The sequence below is a fragment of the Tamandua tetradactyla genome, chromosome 7 (genome assembly GCF_023851605.1).
Source record: "Tamandua tetradactyla isolate mTamTet1 chromosome 7, mTamTet1.pri, whole genome shotgun sequence".
Classification (NCBI taxonomy): Eukaryota; Metazoa; Chordata; class Mammalia; order Pilosa; family Myrmecophagidae; genus Tamandua; species Tamandua tetradactyla.
Window position 1 is genome coordinate 103,385,970 of NC_135333.1, and position 25,613 is coordinate 103,411,582.

A 25,613-nucleotide genomic window follows, 5' to 3' on the forward strand; every position below is an offset into this window, starting at 1 on the left:
TTTCCAGCCTTAATTCTTTCTACTAAAAGTGTTTATGAATATAATCTCCCTCTATATGCTGCTTTAAGTGCTTCTTACAAGTTTTGATGAGTAGTATATTTTATAATACTCAGTTAAAAATGTTTCCTAATTTCATTATATTTTATTTCTTTGTTCCATGGGTTATTTAGAAGTCTATTTCTTAATTTCCAAAGATAGAGGGATTTTCTAGTTATCCTTATGTTGTTGACTTCTAGCATAATTGTATTTTGGCAAGAGAATATACTCCATATGGTTTCATTCATTTGAAAATTTACTACATATGCTATGACCCAGAGTGTAGTCAATTTCTGTAAATGTTCCATATATGCTTTAAAAGAATCTTGGATCTGCAATTGATGAGTGTACTGCTCTGTATATGCCTACTAAGTCAAGTTAATTCTGTTGTTCAAAACTTGTGCATCCTCATTGATCTACGTCTGCTTTTATTAAGAAAGTCATGTAAAGTATCTATTTCTTATAGTTATGAAAATGTTTGCTTTGAATATTTTGAAGCAATATTACGAGGTACATTAAAACATACAGCTGTTAGATCTTCCTGGTGAATGGGAAACTTTAATGATTATGAAGTACTTCTCTTAATCCCTAATAATGCTTCTTGACCTAATTTTTTTTGTTCAATTATTAATATAGCTATGCCAACATATTTTCATTATTGTTGCATGGTATATCTTCCTTCTTCATTTTACTTTCAATCTTTATGTTGTCTTATGTTTGAGATGTATCCATGATAAACAAACTATAACTAAACTTTTAAAATACACTCTGATGATCTTTTTTAACTGGAGCACTTAATCCATAAATGTTCAATGTAATTATCGAGATGCCTGTATTTAAATCTACCACCTTCTTTGGTGTTTTCTATTTTTTTCTGTTATAATTTTTGTCTTCTCATTCTTTCCTTGCTTTCATGCAGATTTTTAAAACATTTTATTTTGAGTTAATTTCCAACTTACAAGACAGTTGAAGGAAGAACATAAATCCTATACAGACAACAACAACATCCCTGCACCATCACTCTCAAATACCCAGATTGACCAGTTTTAACATTTTTTCACCTTTGTTGTATCATTCTATCATTTATCTATCCATTTCTCTAATTTTTCTGAATATTTGTGAGCAGGTTGCATACATCATATTTCTTGAACACATAAGACTTCCATGTACATTTCCTACAAACAAGAAAATTCATTTATGTAATCACCTTAAGTATAGTTATCTAGGTCGAGAAATTTAACATTGATGTAAAGCTTACAGTCTATACTCCAAATTTTTTTCTGTCCCAATAATGTGCTTTTGAGCCTTTCTCCACTACTCTTATATCCTATCCAATATCAAGTATTGCATTTAATTGTCATTATCTCTTTGGTTGCTCATTCTTGCTTCTTTTTTAAATTATGGAAACATATATACAACATAAATCTTTCCATCCCAACTCCTCCCAAGCATACTATTCAGTGAAATTAATCACACTCACAATGTGGCAGTACCTTCACAACCATCAAATATTAAAACTTTCCCTTCACCCCAAACACAAGTTAATTTTGCATGATCTCCCCATTGCCCCTGTTCCTCACCCCTCATAACCTGCACTCTACTTTCTGTCTCTATGAGCTTGCATATTCTATGATATTTTTTTGGTGGTTACCTAAGAGTTAAATTTAACATCCTAAATCTACAACAATCTCATTTGCTTTGAAACTATCTTTATTTCAATAGCATACACAACCAATGTTCCTATACCCTTTATCCCCCCACCTTTATGTAGTTCTTGTTACAAATCACATATTTATATATTGTGTCTCAAAGCATTGATGTACCATTACCTTTTAGATCCTGTAGGAAATAGAAAGTGGAGTTTCTATTTTTTGGATAAAAAATACAATAATACTGGTATTTACCCAGTATTATTGTATTTATCTAATTTTTTAGTGTCCTTTCAACCTGATAAACTCACCTTGGCATTTCTTGTAGGGCCAGTCTACTAGTGACAAAATCCTTAGCTTTTGTTTATCTGGGGATGTCTAAATCCCTCCCCCATTATTTGAAAGAATTTTGTCAGGTATAGAATTCTTGATTGACAATTTTTTGCTTTCATCACTTCAAATATGCCAATACATTGCCTTTTTGCCTCCATGGTTTCCAAAGAGAAATTGGCATTTAATTTTGTTGAGTCTTCCTTGTATGTAACATGTTGCTTTTCTCTTGTAGCTTTCAGAATTCTCTTTTTACCTTAGGCATTCTGTAGTTTGATTATAATATGACATGGTGTGGGCATATTAGGGTTTATCCTTTTTTGGAGATTGTTGAGTATTTGGATGTGTATATTCATGTCTTTCATTAAATTTGGGAAGTTTTCAGCCATTATTTATTTGAATATTCTCTCTGTCCTTTCTCTCTTCTCTTTCTGGGACTCCCACAATGCATTTATTAGTACGCTTGATGATGTCACACAGATTACTGAGGCTCTGTTCACTTTTTTTCATTCTTTCCTCTTTCTGTTCTTCAGACTGAATGATTTAAATTGTCTTATCCTCAAGCTCAGTGATATTTCTTCTGCTAGCTCCAAAATGCTGTTGAACCCCTCCAGGCATTTTACATTTCTGTTACTGTGGTCTTCTACTGTTTGATTCTTTTTCCTAATTCCCATTTCTCTATAGATATTCACTTTGCGTTCATCTATCATTTTTCTGATTGCCTTAGTTCTTCACCCATGTTTTCCTTCAGCTCTTTGAGCATATTTAGGACCATTTTTAAAAAGTCTTTTCTGGAATGTCCCAGGTCTGATTCTCCTTACTGATAGTTTCTAATGCTTTAATCTTCTCCTTTTCCTGTGCCATTACTTCCTGCCCTTTTTATTTTTAATATTTTGTAATGTTTTGTTTAAACTTGGAAAGTATGATATTCAGTGTATTATTGCTGGAATTTAGATGCTGATGGGTCTGTTCCTTAAGCTTGCACTATGATAGAATTTTCCTTGAATGCCAGGGAGCTAACCAAAAAAAAAAAAGGAAGTAAACATTTCTCCCAGTCTTTGCAGATTTCTCCCAGTCTTTGCAGATAGATTTACCTGTGTGTGTGCTCTTTTTCAGGACTTAACTGTACAAGAATTTGGAGAATAGCTCTAGGCCAAAGTGTGGGGCCTCCCTGATCCTTCCTACACATGCCTCTTGTCTTAGGTTGGTATATATGGCCCTAGAAATTACCCATTTATATAGGTACAAATATCACCTCTTCCCTAGGAAAGTTTCCCCATGGTCCTACGCACTACACTATATGCCCTATAGCCATCAATTCCTTACCGTCAGGTATCATGACTTGACTGCTCTCCCACAGCATTCTCTCTGGGCTGTCTTCTACATGTAAGGCAAGTTACGGACCAGTACCAAATAGGGTCAGACATACATGCTCCCAGAATCTACATGAGAGTTATTCTGCTCCCTTGGGAACTGGAACCAGGGATCCTCCCTGGGAGCATGGGCCAGCTATGCACTGAGTCAATGAGGGGGTGGGGGGCAGCCTGGGTCCCATTAAATTCTACTTTTTTTTTTTTTTGCATGGACAGGCACCAGAAATTGAACCTGGGTCTCCAGCTCGGCAGGCAAGAATTCTGACACTGAGCCACCCACCCATCTACCATTTTTAAGTAGTCTTTTTCTTGAGTCAGAACTTGCTCTATTACTGTAATTATTTACCTATTTTCTGGAGCCTTTAGTGAGATGTTTCTGCCAGTTCTTGCTGGTTATTCAAAGCTTCTGTAGGGGGCCAGAGCCCTGAAGCATATCAGCATATCACTCCACCATCTGGATTAGGATGGAGCTAGATTTATTATTTTTATTTTGTTGTTTATTTTTTGGGTTTTTTTGTTATTCTTTTTTTTCCTTTCTAATTTGATTATTATTACTGTTTTTAATTGTTTTACTGGTCATTATCATGATTAAATTATACATGTTTAACTTATCAAAGACAAAAGTGTGGTAGATTGGATTATGCACACTGATTTTGACATGTTCTTAATCTTAATTCACATCCTTTTGAGTGTGAACCCATTGTAAATAGGGCCTTTGGAAGATTTAGTTTTAGTTAAATGGTGGTCCCGCTGAATGAGGGTTGACCTAAATACTTATTACCAGAGTCCTTTATAAACATAAGAAATTCAGTTATAGTGAGAGAAGGCCATGGGGAGAAGCTGGAAGATAAAAGCTGGAAATCAGCAGATCCTGGAAGAGAAAGGAAAGGACATCAGCATGCGATGGGAAACCCAAGGAACCCAAAGATTGCCAGCCGCTGGAATGCTGCCAACCTCAGAAGGAAATAAGACTTCTGACCTCCAAATCTGTGAGATAATTAATTCTCATAGTTTAAAACAGTCCACTGTGTGGTATTTGTCATAGCAGCCTGGAAAGCTAAGACAAACACATTTGCTCTTTTCTAAACTATATAGGGATTTTAGATCATTAATTCTATTCAGTTCCCTTCCAGACCCTATGTAATTATGTTATGTTTTAATTTTGTATTCTTTTTTAACCCCAAAAGGAATTATAGATATTGTCATTATTGTTTTATAATGTCATTTTGTCTATATTTAGTCACATATTTACCATTTTCCTTGCTCTTCACTATTCCTACACCTTACCTAGGATCATTCACCTTCTGTAATTTCATCTAGATAGAGTTGGCTCATTGCAAATTTTCTCAGCTAATTTAATATATTCCATTTTTGCTATGTGAATTAGCTTTCATTCTAGTCATTCTTTGGGGAAAAATTCTTTCTGTGGCTGCTTTTAAATTATTTTTCTTTTTTGTTGATGTTCTGCATACTCATTGTGATGTGCCTTATTGTGGTTTTCTTCTTATTTACACTGCTTGGGACTTAAGGGACTTCTTGAATATTTAGTATCTTATTAGTTCCAGGTAATTCTCAGCTATTATCTGTTTAAATGGTGCCTTTACCTTTTTCTTTCTCCTTTCCTTCCAAATTTCCAATTAAATGTATTTTGAAGCTTCACACTCTATTCATCTTGTCTTGTGTTTTTTCTCTATTTTTTAAAAATCTCTGCTGCATTCTGGATAATTTCTTCTAATCTATTTTTTATTTTACTAGCTTGCTTTTCAACTTTGTCTAATATGCAATTAAACTCATCCAATGAATTTTAAATTTTGATGATCAAAATTTTCATTTCTAGAATTCGCTAGTTCTTTTTATATATTCAAGGTTGTGTTTTAGTAGTCTTGCTCCTGCATTTTTTTCAATTTTGTCTCTTACTTCCTTAAAAATAGTAAATATGGGGGTGGGCAACGGTGGCTCAGTGGCATAGTTCTCACCTGTTGTGCCAGAGACTGGGGTTTGATTCCCAGTGCCTGCCCATGTAAAAAAAAAAAAAAGAAAGTAAACACAGGATACATATCTAGAATTCTAATATTTGAACTCTTTATATATATATATATATATATATATATATATAGTGTCTACTTTTTCTGCTGGCTTTTATTCATGATGTCTTGTTTTCTTCTGTGATGCTTATTGACTTGAAAATCTATTTGAAATCTTGGATGAAGGCAACTTCCTCTAGAGAACATTCCTGTTGGCTTCTGCCCTGTGATTGGTGTCACAACCATTTCATTTCAACCCAGTTCATGGCGTAAGGGCCCCTGAACTCTGTACAATAGGAATTAGATTTGAGCTCTGGGTCCATCTTTTTTATTTCTCAAGTTTCTTATTCACACTCTATCTCTGTGTCTTAATTGACAGTACTTAATAGATTAGTACTTGCTGATAAAATACAAAATGCTTAGTACATAGCAAATATTCAGTGATCAACAGCTATCAACATTGTCACTGAAAATGAGTCTTCCCCCTCTTGCTTTGACGTCATAGAATATAATAAATAGGTAAAGTCATATACAAACAGATTAAATAATCACTTCAGTAGCAAAGTAGTGAATTGAGGCACTCTGCATTAGGAACCAACATAGCATAGTAGTTATCACTGGGGACTTTGAAGCCGAAAAGAACAAGGCTAAACTCTCTCTCCTTGCAGCTTAGAGCAAGATAATCTCTTCAAGCCTTAGAATCTTTACATGTAAAATGGAGTCCTGGGTGGCAGATGACACTTGAAAGACAAATTAGAGGCATACTGTGTAGATCAACACCTGCTATACTGAGGAATTTGGACTTTTATTCCATACATACTGAGAAGCCATTGAAGTGCTATATAGCTTGAAAACAATGACAGGATCAGTTTTCTATCTCTAGAAAGATAAGCAACATTAGTACATAAGACGTCCATAAGATGGACAGTAAAGAATAAAGCCTAGCCATTTAGAAAATTATTAGAATAATCAAAATGAGAGAAGATAGGAACATAAAAGCATAATCATCAAATGCTTCACTATGAAGTTTAATATTTTCTTTTTCAATGCATTGGGAGAAAATGCTCTCTGAAAGTAGAATAACTGCTTCCTAGGATTGTTACTGACTCCTAGATGTGCAAACTGCATCATTTTTATTTACATGGCATAAAAATATATTCAATTCCCTTAAGATATTTCATGGAAAATGCAATTTAAATTACTTTCCTTTTGAAAATAATATGCAGAAATTCCATTTTATTTTAACTTAAGGGAATTATAATGGTTATTTAAAGAAAGACTCTCCAACTTCCCTTTCAGAAAAGAACACTAGCCCTTTAGGACCACAGAGTGGGCAGTGGAAGCAACAATCAGAGAAGATTAAGACCCTATTGTTGGTGAAAAATTCAGAATCCTGACTTAACCAGTCTTAAGAAAATGCACGGAAGACTTATCAAGAAAGTGTGACTAGGAATAAAACAGAAAGAATTGAGTCCTTACCCCCCTCCACTACTCACCCCATCCTGCTGCCCCGACACCTTGAGTTAAGAAGTGATCAGCTCTTTGATCTCTTCCCTTTAAAAACAATCAAACAATTTCTGTTTTGACTTCATGATTAAATTTTCTTCTCATAATAGGGGCTTTAATTCTACATTGGTAGTTGGGTTGGGTGTTTATTATGGGAAATTATAAAGGAAGCAACAGTTTAATATTTTGTAATATTTTCCAATATATCTGAATTTAGATAATGGCGATCCTGACCTCATCCCATGAGTCAAGTTTTCTTAAATAAGAGAGGATCTATGTACACAGGTGGAGTAAATTAGCTCCTGCCACAAAGTTGCTGAGAAAATGAATTGCTTAAGAAGATTAGAGCCATTTTCTTTACTCAGAGGTATTCCTGACAACCCACACTGAAATTACACAAGATTAACTCCATTAACACCATTTCCCATTCTTTAAACTAGTAGCATTCTAGAAAGCAGCATTTAGTCTGAATAGTTCAAAGCATATTTTGCTAAGATAAGTATCATTTAAGGATTTAGAATGGGGTGCTGAGAGGTCGAATAACATATCCCTGGTCATACAGTGAGAGAATCATAAGTGACATGAAAAGATGCTACCTATTTCCTTTTTTGCCAATTAGTGCATAATCTCTTTTGCAGATGACATGTCAAATAGAATTATATCTTAAAAGATATAACACTGTTAATCTCTCCCAAAGATAGGCATATTATTTATTTTTGTTTTTCCCATAGTATCTTGTAGAGTGCCTTTAATTTAGGGTTACATAAATATATGTTGATTATTATGTCATACATTTGGCTTGCTTTGTGGCCTATCAAAAAATATGTAAAGCAGAAAGGCTTAGAAAAAACAGATTAACACAATAAAATAAGACACCAAGTTATCTAGGAGACACATTTCGGAATCTTTCTGAAATTCTAAGGTAAAATCTACAGCCCAGGCACGGCACTAAACTTCAAACTACTTATTATTAACTGCTATTGGTGGTCTTAAACTTATATTTAACTTATACGTATATATAAGCTTATCTTGGTGCTTTTAAAATGCACAATGCCTAAGCTTCTTTCTTTTAAAATCCTATTTTCCTCGCTCCACATATCTTACCCCAAGTTCTTTCCTAGCCTTACATTAATGCAAGAAACCTGTGCATTTAGTTATACAGGGCTTCATTTTCTTTTTGATGTCTTAATGATAGTCCCCACGTGGAAAATATTGAGTAACACTGACCTAGATAGTTTTAAAAGATCCGAATTTGAACAAACTGCTAAACTGCCAGACTCAGAAATTGCTATTTCTACCTTCTAAAAAAAAAAAATTCTAATGGTGTGCTGAATTACCTTATTTTATGTTACGAGAGAGTTACATCAGAATTCAAAGTAAAGTCATTAACCTTTCAATTGAAAAACTTTTACCAGAGAGCATGTTAATGTAATAGTAACTATGATAACACTATGTTTTGAGGATTTACTAGGTGCCAGACACTGTTCTGTTTCATAATTTTTACTAAAAGTCAGTCAGTGAAATTTTAAGATATGGCATGTGATCATCAGTTCTTTTGTTCATAGTATCTTGAATGTGTACACTTTTCATGATTTTATTTGATATAATACTATCCAATTACTAACATTACTTCAAACCTGATAATATCACCTGCAAAACTGAGAATTTCTGAGCTTGAATCCTGTGCTTTTTCTGTGAAAAAGGTAAATCAGCAAGTATTGCTGATAATACATAAACTAGTTCGAAAGAGCTTTCTCTGCTTTAAACAAAATGATTGATAAGAAGATTGAAAGAGAATTGAAAAGGAGCAACTTTCTGACCATGCTTTTAAAATGATGTTTAATATTTTGCTATGTATGATCTAAAATAACCTCCTGTGATCTTTACTGATTTTGCACATACAAATCATAAAATATTTTGGGAAATACCTCAAAATGATCTCCTGAAAAATTTCATTTATTCTATTTTGGTCTCAGAACCTCAAATGAATCTTGTTTCTCTCAAGACATGCCCCAATATGCCCATTAATCAATGGCAAGAATATCAATGGTAGAATTGGGAGTTATTAATTGAAAACTTGTTCTCAGAAAGCAAATATTAGGTAGATGAAAACAATACTATCTGGGGAGCATAACTAAGTTCAACCACAAACTATAGGTTTGACTTTGAATATGCCAGTAAATCATTCTGATATTTTTCTCATCTGCAAAAAAGGAGAAAATACTACCTACCTACAGGGTGTGCATGTAGATTAAAGGGAGAGAAGTGGAAGTGCTTGGCATAATAGATACTCAATAAATGCTAGTTGGATCAAGAATTACACATGACTTTCAATTTATTTTAACTCACAAAAAATCTCCAGGTGTTTTATCTCAATAAAATGCCTATTAATTTGTTTTAGCTTCCTGATCCTGGGGCACTATAGCTCAGTTTGAAATGCAACTTTGGCTTTTAAAATTACCTAAACATCATCCTTCCAACCCCCTGACAGGACCCAGAAAAACTGCAAACAACTGAAGTGACTGGCCCTCAGCTGGACAAAGCATATTAAAGTCCTTAAAGTTAAAAAAGAAAAAAAATACAGCAAATATGACTGGTAAAAAAAAATTTTCCACATGAACAATATCTGAATCTATTTTTATCATGACTTGAAAGATGTTTAGTGATTCTTTCTTTACACATGGCCAGAATATTTACTAAACATATAAATGTGAGTGTGTGTGTGTGTGTGTGTGTGTGTGTGTGTGTGTGTGTGTGAACGATATCTGGAATTATAGTGCCATCTGCAGGCAAAGAAAAATACCATTGATAACATTGTAATGCTTCCATATTTTCTAATTGCGCTTCAACATTAATAAGAAAACTAGTTTTTAATACTTATGTAACATTTCCTAATTTACAGGATATGATTTGTCACAAAAAAGTTAAAAATTTTTTCCTAAAAATGTTTACTACTTAATATAGTATCATTTAATTATCAATAAACATTAAAACCATGAAAATATTTTTTAAAAATCAATCATACCAAAAGCTCTGATTCTTTAGATATCTTTATTGTTAAAAATGTATTACTGGAAAGAAACTTTTTTTTCAAGAAACTTTTTAATATTTAAAAAAATCTTGACTCCCCACCATCTTAACAGAATAAGACTTTTCATTTTTTTCTAAAAATTGCCATCTGCAAACACTTTTATTAACAAAAGCTGTCAGGCACGTTTCTAATGCTTTACATATATTAACTCATCAAATCCTCACGATAATTCTGTAATGTAGATAATAGTAACATCCCCATTTTATAGATGTTTTATTTGAGACACACAAAGTTTTTTAAGTTGTACAAGGTCACAGTGCTATAAAGGCAGAGCTAGGGTTCAAACTTAGGAAGTTTATCTCCAATATCTATACTTTAACATTATGCTACTAATGTCCCTAAAATGATTTTACCGATTTAACTATAAAAAATCCCAGGTAACTGGTATGTAATTATGCTGCCTCTTATTTGAAAAAGCTGCATTCACTGTATATATTGCATTCATTATGTATATATAGCATTCATTATGCATATATATATATGTATGCATATATATATATATACGCATACATACATACATACATACACTGCTCTTGTAGGTGGGGGGGGCCAACATTTTCTCACATAACTAATAAAATCTTCACCATTTTTAATAACTACATGCTTTATTATCAAGTGAACAGTTCACAATTTACTCGAGTTATCTAATGCAAGACTTTGAAACTATTTCTAATTTATTGCACCATACATAAAAAATGCTGCAATAAGTATATTTTGCATTTCATACAGCTTTTTTTCCTTCTTTTGAATTTTAATTCCTTATGCTAATGTTCCTAAAATAATTTTACTGATTTAAATATAAAAAAGTCCCAGGTAAATGATATGTAATACACTATACTGCTTTTATTTCATCATTATATAATGCTACCACCAGCAATGAAAGAATACTCAGATTTTCCCAATCAATAACTCCCCACCCCCAAGCAAACCAATATAAAATGGTTAAGGATCATTTATAATATGGGACAGCTAAGCCTACTCAGATTAAAATTTTCAAATGGGAAGAATGTTTTCTTCCTCTAGCAACATAAAAGTTTAAAAATCTTATTATTTATTGCTATGAGGTTGATAGCAAATGAGCCTCAAAAAGAATCAGTAACATATCCAGTCATTAGTAAGTGTCAGAGCTAAGAGTCTGAACCCAGATCTGTCTGACCCTAAAATTTGTATTTTAGATGCTAGAGAAAATTAAAGGTCAAAAGGGCCAGCTAATGTATTTCAAGATATAGAAATTAAATGAAAAATTTGACTTCAGTCTTCATCGAAGATTATTTATCCCATAAGGGAGGTACCCCTGGGGCAGCTACCATTAATAGAAAGAGGTGTTTCCCTTGTGTAGTGTTCTGATCAATAATATGAAAATAGGAAAGAATGACAATAATCAATATCAAGACACTTCACACCTCTCTTTCTCTCCAGTCATACACTTTCACTGCAACCTAATTTTATCTATATTCTAAGCAAGAAGCCAGAGGATGTAAACATTACTTCAAAGATGTTTTTTCTTAAATGTTATCTTGGGATATTATATGTTCCTAATGGTCCAAAATGATTGTAACTTATAACACAGAATTATACAGGTCCCTGAAACATGATATAATAGAATATAGGCTTTGGGGTCAGACCAATCTGAGCTTAAATTCAGACCCTGCTACTTACTGGCTATATGTTCTCTGGAACATCACAGCATCAAATTCTTACTTCTCAGGACGCTATGAGAATTAAAGGAGATAATAATTACAGGGTTCCTAGCACATGGTAGATGCTCAAGAAATTTTAGCTTCCTTTCCTCCAGACAGCGACGTATACACAAGTATGTAAAGGGCATCAATTTTAAACATCATGCTTCATTATTTCCCTCAGACAAACTGTGGCATAACATGAGGTATCAAGATCAAAAGAGATCAAAAGAGATAGAGCTTCATTGATATGGGAACCTTCCATTTCGACATCAATATCATGTTCTTCCATTAGCTGGTATGAGAGATTATGGGGATATTTCAATATCTGTCTATAGCATCCGGGAACATTCAGTTTCAGAGTAGGTACTTTAAACCTACATGTCTGTAGTCCATCTCGCTTAAGTATTTCATGGTACCACTGCCCTACTTTGTTCTTTGGGTACTGAATATTGTATCCCAGTACTGGAAGAACCACCTAGGAAAGAAAGGGAAAAATAAAAATATACACAAAACAGTTTTGAGAAAGATATATGGTCATATTTTCCATTTACTTTTATGACTGGGACCTAGACCTATAAAAACGGCATCAGGGTCTAAACATTAGAATCAAAATATGCGATTGAATACACTATGTGGGATATATTTAATGCTGCCAGACAAAGAAAAGGTGTGAACTAAAATCAACAAGAATGCTCAAATTAACCAAGATTATATAATCAAATCAGATTTTAGTAGACAAATACTGCTCATATATAGGAAATAGAACAAGTAGTTTATATACATTTAATTAGACAACAAAGAGTTACTCTCCATGCAAGATACTATACTAAAAGCATATTTTTTCTTTGTAACACAAAGACTATAAACATTCTTTGTGAAAATCCTAACTTGTATCTCAATTATATAACTGGTATTTTGGTTGGCAATTTTAAATTCTTATTTCAAAATGAGAGCAAACAAGTAGCAGCAAATATACTTATTTTCTCAGCTGCTTGTGAGTAAATACTGAAGTTTGTGGGGTTCTCCTCTCCTGCTGATTTCTAGACATCTTCTCTTGGCTGGTACCAAAAAGCAGTCAGAAAAAGGAACAAGGTAAAAACTCAAATATATAAAACGTGGACACTAAGTGAAAGAAGCCAGATACAAAAGGTTACACACTATATGATCCCATTATATGGCGTTCTTTCAAAGGCTAAAACTATAGGGACATAAAATAGATTAGTGGTTGCCAGGAGCTGGGAATAGCAGCTAACTATAAAGGGGTAAGGGGAAATCTGGGGGACAGGTGGAATTGTCCTATTAGTTAATTTTTAAAAACGGTAAAAAGAAAAAAAGTGGTGGGGAGGGTGGGTATGGTGGTGGTGGGGATCAACATTTTCTCTTTTGAGGGCAAATATCTACATTTAGATCTAAGTGAAACTAATTTTTAAGCACATTTACCTGATGTATTGCATATGTATTAGCTGATTCCTCTTCTTCAGTTACCAGATGAATCTGTTTTTTAAAATGAAAATATAGGTGATCTCCAAGTGTTCCAATTTCTATCAGTTTTCCCTAACTCTGTTATAAATAATCCAATTCCTATGCTGACTATAAATAAATGCAAACAAGATCTTTTCACAATTTGCTTCTGCAAGAGTGGTCTGGATGAAAATTGGAAATTATTCTTCCTACTGTAAACTGTTGATGACTGATGTTGGAATGCAGAGAAATTGGTGAGCAACTCAAAATCCTGAGGCAATACTTTCACCTAATACTTTCACCACCAACAACAATCTTTTTCTAAATTACAAAGTTGTTTTTTATTATGAGTCAAAAATCTGTTTCTGTGAAACCAGCCCTTCCCCCTAACAGACATCATAATCCTCTAGCATAAATGGTGTTTCTCAAAACGTTCCATAGAATATTGGTAGGTGTCATGTAAAAGGAAAAAAAAAAAGATGCATGACAGATTTTGAGAAATATTGCTCTTGGATATCACACAATAATTCTAATTTCTCTTCCACATAAAGTTCAAGAATAAAGGAAACGATCCTCTTTCCACTAGGACTAGCATATAATGTTCTCATTTCCCTAATGCATTCGTGATATAATATGTGCCTAGATACCTTCTGCCTGTTTGCTTTCCCTTAAATTCTCCTTTCTCCAATTAATAATGTCCTTCTCTTTTTTGCTGGTTTTCATTTTGTATTTGTGAGTTAGTTGGCAACTTACGTTTTAACTGTCAGACTCAGAATTGGATGTAAAACTCCAGATGTGGTTTGACTAGGACCACAAAATACTTGGAATTATGATCTTGTGCACCATCACTTCCAGCTTTTTGTCCTTTACAAATTCATAAGCATGTAAGTAATTAATGAAAATACTGAACAAAACCTGGTCAAGGATAGAACACCTGGATTTGTCTGTAGAAAACTCCCTGGAGGCTGATACCATGTAACAAACATGCTTTGGCTGTATGGATGCTCCTCAACTATAAATTCACCCAACTTTTTCATTGTCTAACCCACAATTCCCCATCATAGCCACAAAAAATTATGAGTTTCCAAGTGAATTAAAACACACCTATTAGTTCAGTATTCCTAATAAAAGAAGTGAGATTAGTTTTCTACTTTTATTTGTAGATGCACATTTCATGCCCCATATATCATTTCTTAAATATCTTCTGGCTAGTTCCTTTTTTATATTTTAAGTTTTGAGTTTCTAAACCTGTATTTTTTTTCCCCAGTGTTAACAGTAAAGAGAATACAAATGATTGGTCTTGAAATATATAAAGATACCTTTTACTGTTAGTAAAAGGAAACTTTGCAAGACATGGAGAAAATAGTTTCTCTTCCCTGTAGCTCCAAAACAAAAGCAGATACAGTTCTGATACAAAATTGCCCTTGTAAATGTTATTTTTGGGCAAAGAAGTCTTATAAGACACATGCATTTCAGAGACTATTATGTCTTAGGAAATTAACTTTTAGCCTCTAAAAATCTGAATCAGAAATGACGGACTTACTAGATAATATATTGCCCATGTAATAATATTTATATTGACAACTCTTTTCTCAAAGGTATAAAAACCTATGATTTTAAATTACTTATCAAAAGGAGATTACTAACATATATATTCTTCTATTCATATAAGGTAAAATAAAAACCTATGATGCTGGGAGAGTTTGAGTCTATATCTCAATTAGATTATCATTTTTAGTATTTTATGCTGCCTATTAGTGATCACGTTCTTATCTAAAACTCATAAACTATTTAATGAAATAGTTAAGCAGATATCTATTGTTTTGGCTTGTTCAGTCTTTACTCCCTCTTTTCCAGTATTAGCACTCTCATTTTCCATGGGGAATTTTCCTGACTCGTTCTCAGATACGGTTTGGGTGAGATGGTTCTAGAGGGAATCCTAGTAATGTAGGCTCAACCAATCACCCACTCCAGTCCACAGTAACAGTTTGGGTCTGGTCATGTGACCCAAGCCAGGCCATTCAAAAGCACAGACATCAATTCCTTGGCTTCTGTTGAAACTGTTGAGAAAGAAAAAGCTCTCTTTCCTCCAAAGTTTGTGAGAAATAAGTCTAGACCTATTAATAGCCATCATGTCATGGAAGGAATAAGCCAGACTTAGAATGAACCTAAGACAGAGGAAAGCAGGGGTTTAAAGCGGAAGAAAAGAAGATAAATTATTCAGAACATTGTTTAAGCACCTGGCTACATCTATGCCTGAATCAATCACGAACTTTCAGTTATGTGGGATAATAAAATCTTGTTTGTCTTTCCTTAGTTAGTTTGAGATGGAGATAATAGTTTCTATTATTTGAAACCAAAAGAAATTTAATTAATACACCTAGAACTCTATTTACACATTTTTAAAAAACTGGGACATGTTCTATCACTAGATGCTGATACCTCTTCTATGCTCCTTGATGTCTCCAGCAGAGGAGAAAAGAGAGTTTCTAAAATCATTTTCTGCTATAAAATCAAGTATTTTATGATGTTATAACTTACCACTTAAATCCTTTCACTTTCTCATTTTTAACACTTATTTGCGAGACTGACTTAAAAGGCTATTTAGAAGTAGTAGGAGCTCTTCTTCCCACGTACAAATCCCTGGTCCCAGTTCTGGAGGGAGAGAATAACCCACATGCACCTACTAGGAGTATGTATGTCCAGTGCAATCTGTCTGGTGGTGGTCAGAGGGACTCACCATCCCACAATTTGCTCTATGTGTAGAAGTCAGCTCAAAGAGCTCTCCTACTCTATGGCAGAGCAGTCAAGTTGTGCTGCCTGGGACAAGGGATTGCTGGTTGTAGGGCATAAAGTGCAGTATTGGGATTGTGAGGAAACTGTTTCCTAGAGAAGAGAGGAAATTCAGAACTGTATAAATAGGGAAATTCCTAGGACCAAAGGCACATGTCCAACAAAAGATGCATGCACGGAAAGGCTCAGGATGGCCCCCACACTTTGGCCTTGAGCTATTCTCTGAACTCACTGTATAGAAAAGTTCTGAAGATGAATACCACACAGGTGAAACAGCAAAACTGGGAAAGGGTTTTCGTTTTCCTTTTTTTTTTTTTTTTTTAATGTTTTTTGTTATTGTTAGTTTCTGGCATTCATAGAAAGCTCTGTCATGAGACACAAGCTGAATACAAGCTTAAAGAACAAATGCGTTAGAGTTTAAATTCCAGCATTAACACATTAAAATACCAAAATGTCTAGGTTTCAACAAAGACTCCAAAACATACAAAGAAATAGGAAGTTATGGTCAAGACAAGGGAGAAATTAAAGCCTTAGAAATCATCAGTGAGGAGGACCAGACCTGGGAAATACCACATAAAGACATTTTTAAAAAACAGTCCTAAATATTTTCAAAGCGCTAAAGCAAAATCAGGAAAATGATATAGGAAACCAAACAGAATATCAATTGAGAGATGGAAGTCAGTAAAAACAACAAAACAGAGCTAAAGATCACAGTAACAGGAATTAAAAATTCCTTAGAGGGGTTCAATGCAGATTGGAGTTAGCAGAAGAAAGAATCAGAGAACTCTGGAATAAAATAATTGATATCATCTAGTCTGAGGATCAGAAAGAAGAATGATGAAAAGTGAAGAGAGTTTTAAGAAGCTGTTGGACACTATCAGGCATTCCAATATATGCCTGTGAGATTATTAGAAGAGAAGAAAGAAAGAGACAAAGAGAATATTCAAAGAAATAATGGGTGAAAACTTTCCAAATTTAATGAAAGATATGAATATACACATCTAAGATACTCATGAACTCTTAACAGGATAAAACCAAATAGTCCCACAACATATATTACAATCAAATTGTCAAATGCCAAAGATAGAGAATTCTGAAAGCTGTAAGACAGAAACACTGTGTTGCATACAAAGGAGCCTCAATAAATTGAAGTGCCAATTTCTCAGCAGAGACCATGGAGGCAAGAAGGTAGTGGAATGACATATTTAAAGCGCTGAAGACAAAAAGTTACCAACCAAGAATTCTATATCCGGTAAAATCATCTTTAAAAAATGAAGGAAGGTTTAAGGCCTTCCCAGTTAAAAAAAAAAAAAAAAAGCTGTGAGACTTCATCACCACTAGGTTAGCCCCACAAGAGATGCTGGAGTTTTGCAGGTTGAAAGGAAAGGACAATAGACAATAGATAGAAGCTGCATGAAGAAATAAGGATCTCTGGTAAGGGTAATGACATGGGTAAATATAATTACCAGTATTATTGGCTTGTAAATTTACTTTAAATTCCTACAGGATCTAAAAGACAAAGGCATAAAATGTAAAGACTAAAAAATCTGTTACCAGAACTACATAAAGGTAGGGGATGGAGAGGTATAGGAATATAGTGTGTACACTGTATATACCATTGAAGTTAAGTTGGCATCTAAGCAGATGAAAGTGCTACAGATTTAGGATGTTAAATTTAAGCTCCATGGTTTCTATAAAGAAAATATCAGAGAATATACACACTCATAAAGATAGAAATTAGAGTACAGTTTGCCAGGGATGTGATAAGGGGCAGGAGGAAAAAGGAGTTAATGCATAATGGATATAGGGTTGCTGCTTGGGGAAATGAGAAAGTTTTAGTAATGGGATGTGGTGAGGGTACCCCATCACTGTCAATGTGATTAATCTCAATGAATGGTATGTTTGGGAGTGGGTGAAATGGGAAAGTTTATATTGTATATATATTTCCAAAATTAAAAAAAGAGAATGAGCAACTAAAGACACAATTATAAGTAATGGCAACATGATCCTGGACAGGATCTAAGAGTGGAGTAGAAAAGGCCCAAAACAACATTTTTAGCACATGGAAAAATTGGAATATAGAGTGTAAGCTTTATATCAATGCTACATTTCTTGAACTTGACAACTGCATTTAAGATGGTTACATAAGTAAACATCCTTGCTTTTAGGAAACATACATCGTAGTATTAAGTGTTCAAGGAGCATGATGCATACAAGCTATACTCAAGTGTTCAGAAAATGGATTTTTTTAGGTAGGTTGGCAGGTAGAAAGAGAGAGAAAAAAATGAAAAATGTGGCAAAATGTTAAAATTGGTGGATCTGGGTATCTGGTGGGGGTAGGGTGTATGTTGAAATTTTCTATATGGGGTTTGTATTATATTATTTTTTCTATTTCTGTAAGTTTTAAAGTATTTCATAATTAAAATATTAAAGATTATAAAATGCATTGCATTGTATGATTTACAGAATCCAGTTTCATTTAGTCCAAACACACAAAGATAAAAATACTAGATGGAGAGGGAAGAAATGGATCAAACTTCTCTTTTTTTGGAATATAATATACCAATAAATTCAAAAGCATTCTTATACATACATTAAGTGAATAATGAAAACTCTCTTTTCATTTCTATGAAGATAATGTCATTAAGAACCAGAGAATCCAAATATTTGCTCTTATGTTAGGCAGTTTTCTTCATTCTAATCATTAACGTATACTACATAATAACTATTCTTCTTATCTATTCCAAAATGTTCTTTTAAGTATCTAGACTCAAGATGTCAGGGAAAAGGGAAAAGGGGAAAGGCCAGATACTTTTCCTCAATTTTCTCCTATGTACTCTAAGCCCTATAAATATTAAAAGTCCATCCAAGAAGAAAGAAAAGAAGATATTGGCTCAATAAAACTTGATATTCTTATAATATCAAAAGCTACACAAGAGGGCGGGCCATGGTGGCTCAGCAGGCAGAGTTCTCTCCTACCATGCCGGAGACCCAGGTTTGATTCCCAGTGCCTGCCCGTGCAAAAAACAAAACAAAACAAAATCATTTTCAAAGCTACACAAGAGTTAAAAATACAAGTAGATCTGTATATTATAATATGGATAGGTCTCCAAGATATTGTTGAGAGGGAAAAAGGAAATTATGAAATCACATTTATATAAAAGAAACACATGAAATATCCTTTCCATGAATATTTAAAAGGTCTAGATGGACACACGCCAAACAGCAAAGGCAGGTTCTCTGGAAGCAGAGGAGGAAATTACAACAGATTGGTGGTGAGGACAGCAACCTCATCTACAATATTTTGAAATTTTTAAAGGAGACATTTCGGTGCATTATTTGTATGATTAAAATTAAAAAGTTCTTTGAAGAAAGCTTTATTTCCTTTGTGGTAGTCATTTCACATCACTCGCTGATTTTTTATTTTTCCAATTGCTGACATATATTGAACCCCAGCTAACAGCAGGGTAGAAGCAGGAGATCAGCAAATATAAGTAAAACGTGAAGCATATCTTTAGTTTTAAATTGTTTCTAAAATAAGTGCCGAATTTCTATTTGGGACAATGGAAAAGTTTTGATAATGGATGGTGGTGATGGTAGGACAACATTGTGAATGTAATTAATAGGATTGAGTTATATATTTGAATGTGGTTCAAAGGGGAAATTTTAGGTTGTGTATATATTACTAGAATTTAAAAACAAAACCATGGAATTGCACAACACAGTGATCCCTAAATTAAACCAAGGACTATATAGTTAGTAGTACAACTATAAAAAGGTGTTTTCATCATTTGCAACAAACATCCCACACTAATGCAGGATGTAAATAATAGGGTGGTATATAGGAATCCTGTATTTTATGCATGATTAATCTACTAAAAAAAAAAAAAAGGACTCCTGGAAACTAGTATCTTTGGTATGGTAACTACTTTTGGAAAACTTCGATGGAGTGATACTTACTTTACTATTTGAGAAATGCTCATCATTAATATCTTCATCCAAACAGACCAAATCACCCTCCACGACTCTGGATCCATAGGTTGAAAGCCTATAAGACACTGCCTCATTCCAAATTTTGCTGCTATATGCATGAACATAGAAGATGCGCATAGAATGGGGAAATGAGAACCAGGCCTGGACACAGCCTTCCTCTGTCATGCCAAAGCGATGCAATGACTCCAACAATGCTTTTTCTCGGGCTTTGAATTCAGGCATCATTGAAAGTGTGACTTTAGCATCCTCTGAAATAAAAAGGAAATCAGTTAGTCATTTTGATTTAAAGAACAGTTATAAACATCTTTGCTGTTTATAACTCTCTAAATGAGAGTTCAACTGTGCTGTGGCATAAGCACGAACATAAAGATGATGCTTAGCACCAATTATTTGTTAAACCTACTTACACCTGAAGTGTTTTTGTTTTTATTAAATAATAGAGATCATTAAGCTTATGGCCTTCCTTTTACTTTCTCTGCTTTAAAAGAAAAAAAGATAAAAGTACATTAGCATGTGAAAATTTGTCAATAAAAATATTTTTTTAAAAAGTACATTAGCAATGGTTTGCCAGTGTTTCTTCCTCTGCAATAGAGATAAGCTAAATTGCATTTATGCAGATGACTTTCAGGAAAAAAAAGGATTAAATAAATTGCTGAGATTGTAAGTACCAAAGACTTTTAAAGAGCCATTATGTTCATTTATAAACAGAATTTTTTGAATAAGAAAGAGTTGAGATCTGGATCCTTCAAGTGTACTATTAGGATTTATGACTGGGATCCTTTCAAATTATTTTTGAGGGGGAGGGGGTGCATGGTCTGGGAATCGAACCCAGGTCTCCTGCATGGAAGGCAAGCATTCTACCACAGAACCACCTGTGCACCCCTAGGATGCTTTTTATAATGCAGATTACTGGATTCCACTACAAAGATGTTGATTCAGGTAAGGCCTTAGAATTGGCATAAAAAAAACTATAGAGACAAATAAAAAACAAAAGGAACAGATTAATATTCCTGGAGAAGGAATAGGGGTGAAACAATTGCACAAATAGTACAATCTTAAAAATTGTACCACATATCGAGGGAAAGAATCAGATGAGTAAGAGGTACAAAAATCTGATCAGTTAAACATGAGCTATTCTAAAGGCCTATAATAAGTTGAAGCAAGTGTTAAAGTACCTTAGTACAAAGTCAATCAACAAAAAAAACCTTAGGCAAGAGAGAAACTGACCTAAAGAGTAAACTCATTAAGATAATCAGATGCCTGGGCATTGGCAAAAAATTATAAGCCATACTAAGAAACAGAAAGATACGGCCCTGAAAAAGAACAAATTAAAACTTCAGAGGACACACTGAATTTGGAACAACTAATCAAAGACGTTCAAACACTTCTTCTAAACCAATTCAAGGAGATGAAGGAAAATATGGCCACTGAGATAAAGGATGTTAAGAAGACACTGGGTGAGCACAAGGAAGAATTTAACAATATAAAAAAGAAACATAACAGAAATGATGAGAATGAAAGACACAACAGAAGAGATTAAATCACACTAGAGGCAATAACAGTAAATTTGAGCAGGCAGAAAAAAGAATCAACAAACTAGAAGATAGGGCAAGTTAAAATTTTAAAGACAAAAGAAGAGATAGAGAAAAGAATGGGAAAAAATGAGCAGGGTCTTAGGGATTTGAATGATAGCAAAAAGTGCACAGACATACACATCATGGGTATACCTGAAGGAGAAAAGAAGGCAAAAGGGACAGAAAGAGTATCTAAGGAAACAATGGCTGAAAATTTCCCAACTTTTAAGAAGGACAGAAATATGATGTTCAGCAAACACAACACACTCCAAAAATAAAAAATCCTAATAAAGCTAATCAGAATGTGAAATGCCAAAGTTAAGGAGAGAATCCTGAAAGGAGCAAGAGAAAAGCAATTTGTCACAACCAAGTGAAACACAATAAGGATAAGTGCAGAATTCTCATCAGAAACCATGTTGGTGAGAAGGCAGTGGTATATGTTTAAGATACAGAAAGAGAAAAAATCGCCAGTCCAAAATTCTTTATCCAGAAAAAATGTCCTTCAAAAATGAGGGAGAGCTTAAGATATTCAGAGATAAAGAGAAACTGAGAGTTTGTCAACAAGAGACCTACTCTATAAGAAATACAAAAGTGAGTTCTGTAGGCTGAAAAGAAAAGACAGGCGAGAGAGACAGCTGGAGGAAAGTGTAGAAATGAAGATTACCAGTAGTAACTAAAAGGGTAAAAAGAAAGACAAAATTAAGATACGATATAAAAACCAAAGAATAAAATGATTGAAGTAACTATTGCTTATACAACGATATATTTGAATGTTACTGGATTAAATCCCCAATTAAAAGATTGACTTTGTCAAGAAAGCATAAAGGCAGCCTATTCCAGGGGAGAAAATATTTGGAAACCACATATCTGATAAGAGTTTAATATCCAGAACATATAAAGAAATCCTACAACAACAATAAAAAGACAACTCAATTTAAAAATGGGTAAAACACTTGAGTAGACATTTTTCCAAAGAAGATATACAAATGGCTAAAAAGCACCAAAAAGATGTTCAATATCACTAGCTGTTAGGGAAATGCAAATGAAAACGACAATGAGAAAAAAACCAAAACAAAACACAATGAGATATCATTTCACATCTACTAGAATGGCCCCTATTAAAAAGACAGAAAACTGTTAAGTGTTAGAGAGTATGTGGAGAAATAAGAACATTCATCCAATGCTGAACGTAAAATGGTGCAGCTGCTGTACAAGACAGTTTGGCTGTTCTTAAGGAAGCTAAATAAAGAATTGCAATATGATCTGGCAATTCTGCTACTAGGCATATATATATATATATATATATATATATATATATATATATATATGTACAGAATAAAAACAAAACAGATTATATATATATATATATATCCAGAAGAACTGAAGTGGGGATGCAAACACATTTGCACACCAATGTTCATAGCAGCATTATGCACAATTTCCTAAAAGATGGAAACCACCCAAATGTCCATCAACTGATGAATGGATAAACAAAATGTAGTATATACATATAATGGAATATTATTCTGCTGTTATTAGGAATGAAGTCATGCTGCATGTGACAACATGGATGAATCTTCAGGATATTATGTTGAGTGAAATAAGCCAGACATAAAAGGGTAAATATCGTACGATCCCACTAATATGATCTAATTATAATAAGTGAACTCATAGAGTTAAAATCAAAATATAGATTACCAGGAGAAAGAATGAGGGTAGAGAATGGGGAGGTTATGTTTAATTTGTGCAGAATTTTTAATTACATTGATTGTAAACATTTAGAGATGGACAGCAGTGATGGTAGCATGTTATTGTGACCGTAATTAACAGTGCTGAATTATGTGCGTAACTGGTTGAAAGGGGAAGTTTTAGTGTTGTGTATGCCACTAGAAGGAAAGTTTGAGGATAAAACACGGGACTGTATAACATAATGAACCTTGCTGTGGACAATGACTATGGTAACTAGTACAAATATAAGAATGTTCTTTATGACTAGAACGAATGTACATCACTATTACAAGGTGTTAACAATGGGGTGGAATGTGTGAAAAAATACACCTAATGCAAAGTATGGACTATAGTTAGTAGTATTTTTGTATTGTTACAAAGGTTCCATACCAATGCTAAGTGTCAATAATAAGGGGATTAAGGGGTGTGGGGTTTTTCTTTTTGGAGTAATGAAAATGTTCTAAAATTAACTGTGTGAATACACAACTCTGTTAATACATTGTGAGCCATGTATTGTATACTTTGGATGGATTGTATGGTGTGTGAACAAGATACCCTTTATTTCAATGTAGGTGGATTTCATTATATACACATATGTAAATTAGATATTTGGATGTCTCAAATGAACCTAGAGTGGTAGATTGCCATTACAATTAATTAAACACAAATAATCCCTATCCAATACTTACTATGTGCTAGGCATTATATTAAGAACACTATATTAGTATATTATTTAAATATCATAACAGACTTTCAGGGATCATTGTTAGCCCTAATTTATAGATGACAAAACTAATACCATGAGGTTAAATCACTTGCACAAGACTCTTCAGTTGGAAGCAGTAAGGCTGAGAGTTAATCACAGACAGTTGACTCAAACCTACATTCATAACCACTTTTCTGTAGTGTCCTCTATTAAGCATTCTGCAAATATAACATTATATTGATGTAAAGTTTTCAAAATTGACAGTCAGGACTAACTGGCAACTAGATAGAAAACAATGCACAACGTATTAAACATCACCAATAAGGACTAAGTGGCAACTAGATAGAAAACAATGCACAAAGTATTAAATATTACCAATTAAATTTTAGTTTATTTTTAAGTCTCATCTAGTTGTAGTAAATTAGACTGCCATTAGTACCAGTTCAGAATCTGGAACTTCCATCTCCTCAGAGGATTTAGGCCAAGAAAAGCAAACTATATCTTTCCTTATCCCTATCTCTAAGCTATTTCCGTATGGCACAAATCACTTGAGTTAGAATTAGATGGGGCAAAAGTCCTGAGATCTGGGACTTTTTATTTTTATTTTTGGCAGAGACAGGCTCCGGGAATCAAACCCGGGACCCCGGCATGGCAGGCAAGAATTCTGCCACTGAGCCACCATTGTACCACCCCAAGACTTTTGAAGTACCTTAAATAAGTAATAAAATTATTAAATGTACAACCTCTTACAATATATTTATCATATTTATGTTACAATGGACATCCTCCTGCTGACACAACATTTATATTATATATCTACATGGCTAGTATGAGGAAAAGAAATCTTTAAATACCAGTTTGAAGAAAATATTTCTTTGCTCTATTTACAGGATCATCCAAGTCTTCTGGTGTAAGAAATAATTTTACAGCCCTCATCTTTAAAAATCAAACAAACAGACATGTTAATGAAAATGACAAATTTCTTTTTAGAAATGCAAACTGGGATTTTAAAAGAACGCATTTAACAATGACATTTGATGTGGCAATTCTGTTTTTAAACTTTCAAAAATTAAAGTGCATGTTAAATTTAGAAATAAAACTTTTGTACAAGTTAACTTTGTTTATAGAATTAAAGTATTATGGACCAAAAATGTACACCCACATCCTGTCACTTTGTAGTTCTACTTCTATCATTAATTACCTATATCATTGAACTATGAACACAAGTATAAAGTAATGATATATATATACATATATTACTTGAACAATACATACAAGAAAAGGGGAGAAAACAAGCACAGGGGAATGTCAAGCCATTAAATTTCTTTCATGTTCACAACTTCCTGAATTCTTTGATGTCAAAACTAATTGTCAACATCATTAAAAAAAAAGATTGTTGTTTAATATTTTCTTCTGAACCCTAAATACATTAAAAGATGTTCCTTTTTTTTTTTAATGCTGTCTACCTAGGTCCTATATTTTATCACTCTCACTAGCACTAGGAATTCAATTCTAAGTATGTGTCTTAGAGTAGAAAAGGATCTTAAAATAGGTCATTCAATCCAATATCCCACTCAATCTTCTCTTACAATATTCATTCATTCAAATAAATGTTTGTTTAAGAAGATAATTCAGTCAAATAAACATTGTTAAGCAGCTCCCACATG

The 25,613-nt window shown here is 33.6% G+C and overlaps 1 protein-coding gene across 3 annotated transcripts in view; it reads right to left on the reverse strand.

The window, feature by feature from the left end:
• Positions 1 to 11,836: 11,836 nt before the first annotated feature.
• Positions 11,837 to 25,613, reverse strand: part of PUS7L (pseudouridine synthase 7 like) — a 31,153-nt gene continuing 17,376 nt past the window's right edge. For all 3 annotated transcript variants that reach the window (XM_077170622.1, XM_077170621.1, XM_077170620.1), the window contains exons 6-9: positions 24,801 to 24,882; positions 19,906 to 20,186; positions 13,132 to 13,185; positions 11,837 to 12,166 (exon numbers count right to left, since the gene is read on the reverse strand). In XM_077170622.1, the coding sequence (XP_077026737.1) occupies positions 11,843 to 12,166; positions 13,132 to 13,185; positions 19,906 to 20,186; positions 24,801 to 24,882 (741 nt within the window). In that variant the 3' untranslated portion in view covers positions 11,837 to 11,842. The remainder of the gene's footprint in view (positions 12,167 to 13,131; positions 13,186 to 19,905; positions 20,187 to 24,800; positions 24,883 to 25,613) is intronic.